General features: G+C 40.0%; 2 protein-coding genes across 3 annotated transcripts; one reads left to right on the plus strand and one right to left on the minus strand.

Annotated features, from left to right (window-relative positions):
* Positions 1–348: 348 nt before the first annotated feature.
* LOC143468516 (putative mitochondrial transporter UCP3) lies at positions 349–10,330 on the minus strand. Of its 2 annotated transcripts, none has more exons than XM_076965789.1 (7): positions 10,175–10,330; positions 3,264–3,727; positions 2,603–3,125; positions 2,291–2,459; positions 1,910–2,088; positions 1,473–1,614; positions 349–1,299 (listed from the first exon to the last, which is right to left on the minus strand). In XM_076965789.1, exons 2-7 carry the CDS (start codon positions 3,390–3,392, stop codon positions 1,206–1,208), a joined length of 1,236 nt encoding a protein of 411 aa, XP_076821904.1. In that variant the 5' UTR covers positions 3,393–3,727; positions 10,175–10,330; the 3' UTR covers positions 349–1,205. The 2 variants fall into 2 exon arrangements, with proteins under 2 accessions (XP_076821904.1, XP_076821905.1); XM_076965790.1 differs by lacking the exon at positions 10,175–10,330 and adding an exon at positions 3,875–4,136.
* Positions 4,101–6,712, plus strand: LOC143468526 (uncharacterized). Its single transcript, XM_076965805.1, has 4 exons — positions 4,101–4,390; positions 4,495–4,634; positions 4,955–5,076; positions 5,972–6,712. Exons 1-4 carry the CDS (start codon positions 4,229–4,231, stop codon positions 6,559–6,561), a joined length of 1,014 nt encoding a protein of 337 aa, XP_076821920.1. The 5' UTR covers positions 4,101–4,228; the 3' UTR covers positions 6,562–6,712.
* Positions 10,331–11,245: the final 915 nt, after the last annotated feature.

An 11,245-nucleotide genomic window follows, 5' to 3' on the forward strand; every position in this document is an offset into this window, starting at 1 on the left:
ATTAGTGAAGCTATAGAGTTATTTGAAATCATTGAATATATCTCATACAGTAGTTATAATGTACGCAAATTATTTCTTTCAATCGCATCTTTTGTGGTCAGGTCACTTATGAAACCTCACAAAGTAAAATTAATCCACCGGGTAAATTAATGAATTTAAACCTGCAGGAAACCTTACAAAATTGTTGTTTGTGGTTTCTTTGGCGTCACCGGGTCATGCGTTAAGCATTCTCATGCTAATACGACAGTATTATTTATCGGAAAAGGTTGATATATAGAACAACATAGCTAAATGTGTTACTAAACTTGGTAGGGAGAAATTTCTAAAAGCAAACACCCACTCACAAGCATCGTTATAAAATCTCTTTTATTGACCAAAATTCTCTCATTGTGACGAACCACGAGAAGGATTTTGATAAAATCGCATCTTTCCCGAAACAGGTGAGAAATGTCGAAATGAACGACATTGTATGCATGAGTGAACACGTGCCGACGTCATAGGGTTCGTAAAAATTGAAACGTTGAGTTGCACGGAAAAGAAAAGTCGCGCAGTTAAGTGCTTTAAAGAGAAAGGACGATCGTTAAAATCGCAACTTTGTCGTCCACATCAACATTGCACTTTCGCATTCAGATAAACCTACACACCCAGTTTAAGACTTGCAATCACTTAAAGTTCTGCAATCGGCAAAACCATGCGAACGCAAACTTGTCCAACCAGCCACTAAAATTCAAACACGTACACCGCAATCAAAAACAAACAATATAACAAACAATATGCTGCTTATTAAAGCTCCCTCACAGCAAAGAAATAGTTTGCACGACCATTTATTTACATGGCATTGTCCTACGGTATGTGCTCAAGGTAGATACTACCCATAAACGAAGCGAACATAGTGGAAATGATCGGCAATAGTGTTTCCAGAGCTTTGTGTGATGGGAGATACAGCTTAGTGCTTGGAAGAATTGTCGTTTACAGAAAGGTAACAATACTTCATAGAAGTGATAACACATGACGATGATTGTGAATTATATGAAGTAAATGTACATTTAACAACTAAAATATGTCCACCAGGCGTAATCACCGGTCACGTGGTCAAAAAAAATCTGAAAATGAAAAGAAATCAAAAATCGTAGTCAACATCGGAAGTTGACATAAATGAGTACTCCACAAAGGTCGGGTGTTTAATTGCATTTCTGCGGGAAATTTTACAGAAGTTTCTTGAAGGCGATCTTGTATTGTTCCAATGATACGAACATGACGATGTTCCAGGAGCCGAGACGAAGGTAAGCCGGGACAAAACTGCAAAGACCGAGACTTTTAGAAAATATGTTTCATAATCAAAAAGATGAATTAAAAATGAACTATGTAAGGATACTTTTATACCCAGGTAAACGTTAGACGGTGTTCGGAGTTCTTTAATACAAAAAATTTCATACTGCATTATTTACTACGCATCTGTGTGTAGGACCTACCCTTTGTAAAATGCTCTGAAACCTTCTCGTACCATCAGCTTTCCAGCGCACTCTAGCGGACCCTTGTACTCGCCTGGCTGCGAATTCATGTATCGGGTTTTGACGACATCTACCGGCGAGGCGACCAAGGTCGTAATAAATCCTGGGGAGAATTTTGAAAAATAGATATTGATTTCTATGTAAAAACGGCAACTCAGAAATACTGGCACGGTTTTTAGTTAAAACTGTTATGCTGAGAATCATCTCTTGAAGAACATCTCAACAACAACAAAGATCATCTCAGCCTAAACTATGAGTCTTTCTCCATCAGTTGTGTTATTATCAACTACTTCCTACTTAAGCAAGGAATAAAACCATCCTCATGTATTAGATTCCAAGATGAAGCGGACAGAGTTAAATGCTTTTCAAAAAAGACAGAAAATAGGAACGCAACCAACCCGCAATGAAGGCCGACGTGAAATGACAGCCCGGGTTGTCATTGAGCAACTTGTAATCGAGGATTAGTTCCTTCACAACGTCGTAGGTGACCAGTTCAGACACGTTGACCACGCCGAGTCGTAAAGCGTTGGTGCTGAGGCCCTTCCACGCTTCAGTGATTCCAGCTTGGAAAATCGATCTGAACAGAAGGTATACATTGTTTCGTGTTTGTGCTTAAATTTGCCTGGTTTACGATCCTTGTGATATAGATGAAACTGTGCCGTGTGTTGTTGTTGTCAGTTTAGTATGCATTGTTTCGATATGATATAAAAGCTCTATTAAAAGCACGAAGTTGTTGATCCAAAAAAGTAAATTTAAATCGATTTCCTGCACTATTTCACCTGTAGGCGCTCCTACAGTTCTTGTACATTCTTTCCTCTTTCGGCTTGGTGGTCTGGGCCTGCATTCTTATCTTAACCACTTCAGTTGGTTGGAAAAAGCTCACGGCTATCACAGCGGTAGTGGTGCCTGCCATGATACGCTGAGGTATCTGCTTGCCTTCCCCGCTACCTGTGGATAGATGTTTTCTATTAAAGCCACGAAGTTGTTATACTTTATACACAGTTACTATATTCTGTATGGTAAAACGTACGGAGTGATACAGCAAAACGGTGCAAATAACGACCGTTATAATAATTGTAACGACGTCTTACCTGGAAAAAGATCTTGGTAGAATCCCTTGACTGAATCATAGAGTCCAAACCTCACCGCGCAGAAAGCGACTTGTCTCTGCAGACCTGCAGCTAGACCACCGTACAAACTGAGAAACCCGTTAGCCTGGACACCCCGGAAGATTGTCTTAAACATGCCGGGTTTGGAACGTCCGATCTCCGCCACCGATGCCAAATTTGAGCCGGTGCGTATCTGTGCTCCAAGTCGTTTAAGCGAAGGTTGAACGAGACGTGGATAATGCTTCGCCGCGGATCCCTTGAGTTTGGGAATCTTTTCCCCCTTCAGAGATAAGGGAAGTCCTTTATACACGTTTGACATCTTTATGGCTCCCGCTTGGGTTGTCTTGGGGGCGTTGAATCGGGTTTCCGATGCCGGAATCTTGTTTTTGGTCAATAAAGGTTCGGCGTTCGCAGAACGCACCGTGCGTTGTATGACGGGGGTCTGCTTGCTGCTAATAATCGCTCCCGACTTCGATGACGACGTATTTTCGCCTTCGCCTCTGACCTGAAAAAGTAGAATATGATGTCGCTATTTATTTTGTCACAGAACGCCTTTTCCTACAAACAAAACGATGAAGTGACGTCATTTTTTGAAATCTGTTCATAATTTGACAAAGAAAAGCAAGCAGATTAGGGGAATTACCTGCAGCCAAACTTTGGCGGTGTCCAATGGGAAAGTGAAAATATCAGCTGTGCATCCAGCCAGGCCAGCACTTAGTAGTTTCAATGGAACTGTCAATTCTTTGCCGTCTTTTGTGTCGGAATGAACCATAGCGTTTTTTTTCAACGGTTAAATTGTGCAAAATTTGTTCCTTCCTGAGTATACTGATGTCTTAGCAAGTCTTTGTTGTGTAAAGATAACGGTCGTATGGTTATGTTGACAATTAGGAAAAATAAAAGGGCCACATGTCCTTGGTAACTTTTTTGTCACTCTGTGATTGCAAACAGTTCGAAGACTTAAAATTGTTAAGAAAATTTTTGATTGAAAAGGATTGTCTATTGTGACTTTCTTGATTGACTGAAGATTGATTATGACAATATAAATCCTGATTTTCTTCCGAACTTGGCTTCATTCCAGAAAAGTTTTGGTTAATGTCGGTAGCCGCCCTGTAAAACAAGAATTATATGACCATGAAAATAAAAATAAGCAAATATTCAAAGCAAATATCAGAAATTTTGAAACAAAATTTACAATAAACTGAGTTTTTAAATCTTTTCTGGGACCAGTGCCACCTGACGCTGAATCTAACTTACTGCTCCATCGCTCATTCACCTTTAACCTTAACTAGTCGTCACATCCGGGCGGCAATCTTATAGTTTTCACAATGACAAGAAACAAACAAACTCACGTAAGACCCTACACTTGCATTTACATTCATCAAAACTAAAATCAACCAAATCTTGGAGCAGCAATAAGCTTTTGTGTAAATCTTATGTGACGAAACAATTTGCCATGTTGCGTCACAAAGACACTACAAATTAAAGGTACTATGCCAACCGTTACCAACCATAGCACAGTTAAAAAAAATTATTCACTTTTGAGCATAATTGGGCCGGTAGAAAGGGAATTTAGCTCAAAAGTTTTGGAAAACTTTCAGTTCAGAAAAAATGACGTCATGCGCGTTCCCAAGTTCGGTGACTACGTCGAGGCTTTGGTCATTCGAGCGTGACCAGGACCTTACTTCGGATGAATGTGGATGGCCCAAGGAATTTACTGGCAACAGGATCGTGAAAAGAAGCCGTACATTAAGCGATGAAGATGCAGGAAAGGTATGACATCAAATATAGAGGAAACTGTTGTAGCTATCCAGCCCGTTTGGCTCCCAATATTATCCCATATCATGTAATACTGTTTTTCTATTTCCGCGGCATAGAAGTTGCTAGATTTTGACCAACTGGAAAAAGACATTATTAAACATGTGCTTGCTGATGATGACAACTCTCACAGCGAGGCCGTCGACGTTTTTCCTTCATTCAACTACGCGCCCTTTCCATTCCCGAAGAATTTCTTAAAGTAGGTTCAACCTTAACAGTTTTATCGTCATACGTGGTAGAAGTATGACGTAAATAGTGTGATTGCGGTTTTACGCTTCGCCGTTCTACGTAGTTATTACACAGACGTACATCTGGTTACGATTGCCGCATTGGCCGAATGCGCGCAACTAGTCATTGTAAAGTAGGAATCAAAATGTCAAATAAATGTACGTTATGTTTTGCAAGAAGCGGTAGAAAAGATTAGCTGAGTATAATTTCGACATTGCGTTACAAGCTACACACTGCAGGCTGCGTTCTTGGGGACAAAAAACATATTTCAGTTATTTTTTTGTGCCGCAGATCCAACCCCATCTTGAAGCTCTATCCGAGAGACCCTGGGACGTTCGTGGGATCTGTTGAGACGAAAACAGAAAAGTTCTTGCAACCAACGCAAATTCTACCCAAGATTTCTTTACGAACACGTAAGCCCGTCAGAATGCTTTCCATTATAAAATTTGAAAAGCGCATGAACGCCATAGAATGCATATTCGTGCCTCCGCCAAGTCAGGAAAGAAACCTTCAGTCGGTGTTGTCAGCAAATGCAACATTATTTCGTCACAAACCGTTCCTATTTTATCTTGTTTAAGGCTTGCATTCAGTTTCTGTCAGTAACTTTAACCGTTTGATATAACCCCATAACCTCAACCTAACCCAACAATCACAGAATCTGATGCACACCAGTTTCAAAATAAACAAATGAACCTCAACCACCGCGTTTCCAGTCCATCAGCTAGACAAGGTTGCTTATAATTCTCCGTTTCGTCTCTTTGCGCAGCCTATGAACAAAGTTCGCATAACCCAATAACGCTGTTGGTTGAGTAAGCACAAAACAGAATCGACAGATGAGAAGGTTAATATCACCACAATAACCCTCTTCTTTGTGTTCACTTTGTGTGGCTCGTATTGAGCGGCCACATATAATTCTGGTTTAAATTAATTGTCTAAAGTCTAAACCATACGTTTTATAATCCAACAATACATTGGTTTATTTAGCACAAAGCTTTATCAGTCTTGTATCATGACCGCACCGTCCTGAAATTCTGACCAGAATCGAGTGATAGGTTTTCAGTAATGCTGCCAACAGACAGACTAACTAACGCGCATAAAAACGTCATCTCCTTGGCGGAGGCACCAATGCAATGGTGTACCAAATAATTGTCCATATATGCTGTTGTGTTGCAAACTGAATGTGCATGAATATCTTTAAGACTGTTTCCGCCAGTATCTATAAATCTTATCAGCAGAGAAATCACCTTAGCCTTTCAGGGCTTGAAAACTGATAAGCGATCTATGTCTGAAGGCCTTACATGTTTACAGAAGTTTCAAATCACTCTGCACCCCCAAGCTACTTTACGCCACTTCCCAAAATCCCGGAAGCGCAGCGCACTCATGATAGACTGACTTCTTCCGTTTCCACGGTTGGTATAGAACAACTTCTCAAGATTACCAGGCAAAAGCACGAAGTGCAACGGAGCGCCAACATGCGGATGGTAACACTCACCCCAACGCCATACAGAAGCAATATGTTTGCAAGTATGACTCATCAATCGCCCTACGCAACAATGCCAATTATGACGGCGAAAGAGGGTAGACCGGATGAGAAGGTCTCTATACCTCTTGTAGAAACGCTGCCACTCACTCAAGCCACGCCAACACCAGAATGTTTGCCGATACGAAAAACGTGGCGTATGGAAGGCCAGGTCACTCCGTTACACCAATCCGACAGACAGCTGGCATCACCCAAAGTAAAAAACAGCGACATCTATCGTTGGAACGAGATGCAAGCGACCACGGCGGAGAAACCAGCTCTGGTTAAAATTCCCACGATCTACTCAGAAACGACAAAGACATTTGCTCAGATTGTGGCTAACACTTTGTGCATGAATGAAGGTCACCCCTGCCACTAGGTACATAGCAACCAAGGCCGCTCACTTCATTAAGATCTTGTCTAACTTGCAGTGTTCTCGCCTTGCACGGCTGAAGAATTCTTAACTAAGTGACTTCTCTGCTAGTTCTTAATCACCGTGTTCGCGTGCGTTAAGTTATAAATAAATTACTGATAAGTTACATTGAGTCTTTGCTCTGCACGAAGCCATCGGTGAATCGCTAATTTATGTTCAGCTTTTGCATTGTAAGTTTATTTTAAACCTTCGCGAAACGTTTCCCGAGACGGCCTTTAATTAATCTGGAAATTTTCCCAGACAGCGTAGAAAATCGTTGTCTAAAATTTACAGTTAAATTGTTATAACACAAACAAGCGTCGTCGTTGTTTGTGTCGTAACAACCTTCAAATTCGATGCAAACCCTTTCACCAACAATGGATTATTCTGAGTTCAAATCTGCTCCTATCTGGCAACCGTTATGTCAAGTTGTTCAAGGCGATTGTGATGAAATAAAGCGGACAAACTATTTAAAAGATATCGGAAACAAAGAAATGTGTCGCAACTTTCGGTAATATGCAAAATATTTTAAACAAAGCAAATCACAATATTTTTCTTTTCTTTCGACATTTAATTTTCTTCCCAGGGACGACGTCTCCGGTAATTTCCCCTTACTATGAAAGAGATATGACGGCATTTCATTGTCTCAGGTTTATTTCAGATTTATTTTTATCCAGCTCGCAATGTACATTTTACCTCCCCGCTTAAAACGAAACAATTCACGAGGGCATAAAAACTTAACCCCGTCTATGGCTGTTGTACATTTACATACGTGCGCTTCTAACATAATGCCTAATCTCACGCGATGCTATTATGACCTCGCAAGAGGAAGTTCTTAAACAATGAGCAAGTTACAAAACATATCCGATTGAACGTCGCTGTGGTATCAAGTTGCGATTAACCCAAGAATGCTTGAATTAATAATCCAAACAAAAATAATATAACTTGGGTTGAACTTTGTAGGACCAGATTGTTGCAGTAACAACAGTAAATGCAGATATATTCGGTTTTTATTGTTTCACATTTAACACTAGTCCTTGCACAGAGTACATTGCTTTGATTATTGCAACAGTTTAGTGAAGCAAAAGCAAAGCTTAGCATGTCGTAGATGGATTCCATACATCGCGCTTTCGACGCGAAATTAACCTACAAACCAAACCAACATTCGAGTCAAAAATATAAACAAGCAGCGCGTTGGCAAGAAAAGTAAACACAGAGTTTCATCCTGTTGTCATTCAGAGACATTCGATGACCCTTAATAACACCAGCAGCGCAAGCAATGACGTGCATGTAATTTACGCAATGGCCGAAAGTTACATAATTGTAAAACAAAATGCTGCGACCTATGGACCCAGTTCTCAAAACGCGCAGGCAAATTATCTTGCAAACGAGGTTACAAGTCAAACTTATTTTTAGTGGTGCAGACTGGGTTGACTTATCTGACTAAAGCGGCCCTGAACTTGTGCTACCGAATTTGGTTGAATACGAAACAACTCACTGACAACTATCATATGCTCATGGCTCCCATCTTTACACTGCAGTATGCCACAGATATAAAGCAATGTTGTCGCTAAGCCAACGTCAACAAACGTCGTTTCTTTCTTCAGTGACGCAACGAAGTTAAACGGGGTCACGAAGCAAATCGAGTTCATTATTTCAACCGCTTCGCTGCACGCGTTCTCACTGTTTGTTACATCGCCATCGGATAAAAGTTAACTCAATCTTCCACTGTATACAGAAGGTATGTGGCTAGCGTAACAACCTAACTTACCAGCGTTGCTAAGACTATAACGCAGGTCTGCTTTCTATAGCTTCCCATCGCTACGTAGGCATTAATCATGCAAACACAGCGCTGCATGAGAGTACAACGCAACCAAAGACGTCTACGTTGTTATTTATATCGGTAACTCTGAGTTTTTGTCTCTTTTTAAAAAATCGCGGACTCACACCACACCTCCTTCACACGCCCCTTAATAACGCCTCTGTGACGTAAAATATGTTTCAAATGTAGCCAATTGCAACGAAATTGGGAAGTGACGTGGTTGTCTTACTTATATGAATATTTTTTGCTCGTTACAGTAATAACATTACTCAGAACAAGATATTTTCGATCGCCTCGATACTGATTTAATTGAAGGAAACGGTCGATGCGCAAGGACTGATGGCAAGCGTAATGTCGTTTTCGTCGATGGTTGAAGTGATTTGAAGCAGACATGGATGTCAACATTTCACATGGGCTACTCGTGTTGTCCACTTACCATGTTGACCGTTGGGACAAAAAAGGAACTGACCTTGTTACAGCATAGTATAACAAGAAATAGTGAATAACGCCAAAGGAAAATAACCAGACAAGATATGGAAAACACTTGTAGCACACAAAAAAATTTAAGCATTCGCAGTAAGTTGGCTAAATTACCGCACTTCTGCGATGTCGTTAGCACGGAAAACAAGACATACAGGAACTCATACGATTGGTTGTTGAATGGACGCCCCTTCTATGTCGTGCAATGGTTAATCGTGAACTTTTATGGGAGACAAAAAGAACTTTGCCCATTCATCAAACACCATGAAACCGGTTTTTTTGTCGTAACATCCCACAAAATTGCCAAACAAAAACGCTATTGGTTGTTTTCAGACATGCGAGAACCGACACCTACAAAATGGACCAATCGCAGTCCAGCATTTTGATAGGAAACGTCTGATTTCGCAACACGGGGCCATACAATAGTTATCGGCGTAGATGACAGAGCCATTAAAACCCGCTATCAATACGCCTCGGGTCAACGTCTCCCAGAATTTACCGATCACTATGTTTAACGAACCGAGGGCTGAGTTACGTAAACAGGAGAAACGGTAAACAAACAGTATATTGATCAAGGTTTCCTATTTTCAGACATAGGCGCCTAGTTGCGGCCACTAAGAGAAAACGCAATTAAGGTTTTAATAAAATGCCATCACTAAAACGTCGAGCTTCATTTTTCTCTTTGTGAAATCGAATTTCAATATAGGCCTGTGCATTTAATCGCCGAACGCTTTTTCCCCACTTCCAAGGGTGCTGAAAATGTCAACCATACCAGCCAACATCTACACTAAAATGTTGATGATCACGAACAAAATAAGACAACGGACAAAAACTATCTACATTGTACCGACGAAGTAAGGGCGCGCGCACACAACCATGAAAAGAGCAACAAGTTTTCACCTGCACGATGGCTATGTGACCACTAATGCACCCTTAACTTTTCAATATTGGCGGTAACACAATATCCCAATAAAGTTATGATGTACAAAAAAATAAAACGTATTGTCGGGATTAGGCTAGGTAATGAGTTACTTAGTTTCCAGCTGGCAAGTAGATATAAACTAGGCCTAGTGGCTTTGCAACATAGGCCTAATCGCGAACATCCTAAATAGCCTAAATCTCAACACACATTATGATAACTGCAGGTAGAAAAATTGTGAAAATATTTTAATTTTATTCATTTAGCCTTATATCAAGTTACTAGACGTCACACCATTCATAGTTTTAAAGTTAAGAAAGTCGAGTACCGTACACAACTAAGTAGGCTAACGTACTTACCTTTCCACTTTCTTCATACTCACAACAGCAGTATTCTTAAGTAAAACAGTATATTACAAAAAAATTACGGGAAAAAAGTCTGAAACGTAATTACCGTACAGTGTATTTAACCCGTTTTATACCACGCTTGCCAGCATAGTGTGTGCCATTTTGCAAGCACTCACGCCTTCGTTCAAAGTTCACTTCAGAGCTTGGTTATCTGCGCCTTTGTCATACGTCATACGCAGGAGAAAAAAGAGTCAGCTGATTGCAGTTGAGTTAAATCATAGTTTTTAAAAGTTATTTATGTGAATTAAGGTGGATTAAAATTGTTTGTGCCAAAGTTTTAAAACGCTGGAATGCGAAAACTGTAACGTGTAAAGAATCAAAAATTAAAATATTTGGACATTTTAATTTCTAACTAAAGTGTCAAAGCGAATCTCAAACTGTGCCTGTGCAAATTGTCATAATTAGCCCTTATTCCTGCGGGATTCTCGTGCAGATTTAATGATATTATAATGTTATTCGTGTTCTATTTCGTGTGTTTAACAACAAGCGCTATACTACATTTTGGCCATGTTTAATATACATTACCCAATTTTGGTCATTTTTAAATTACACCACTCGTACTTTAGCGCTCAATGCGTTAGTCCTGATATTGTCAGTCGAGTATAATAACAGTTTGTAATTTACAGTCTATCGAATGCAGCTTTATTCTGTAGGCCTACTCTGAAAACAGTAACCGTTTCGTTCAAAACCCAAAATAAATAATTATTAAAGTCATCGACAGTTTGGTTTTGGTAATATGATGCTTAACTGGTTATCAAAGGTTAATAAATGCGCTCTCAATGGAGTCAGATTAGCAAACAATCGGTCAAGCAATAATTATATATATTATAACAATTAACAACAGTTCACAACCCCAGCAATACGCTTAGTTAAGCAAACCAGTTTAAGCAAATAGTTAAACTGGTTAAGTGCATTAAGGCAAACTGGTTAAGCGCATTAAATTTTCCTAAAATTTATTGTCATGAAAACGTGTCAGACCGGTGGCCAGTCAATTTGCCAGTCGGAGCATCACCTATGAATTCT

This window comes from Clavelina lepadiformis, chromosome 8, assembly GCF_947623445.1.
Source record: "Clavelina lepadiformis chromosome 8, kaClaLepa1.1, whole genome shotgun sequence".
Classification (NCBI taxonomy): Eukaryota; Metazoa; Chordata; class Ascidiacea; order Aplousobranchia; family Clavelinidae; genus Clavelina; species Clavelina lepadiformis.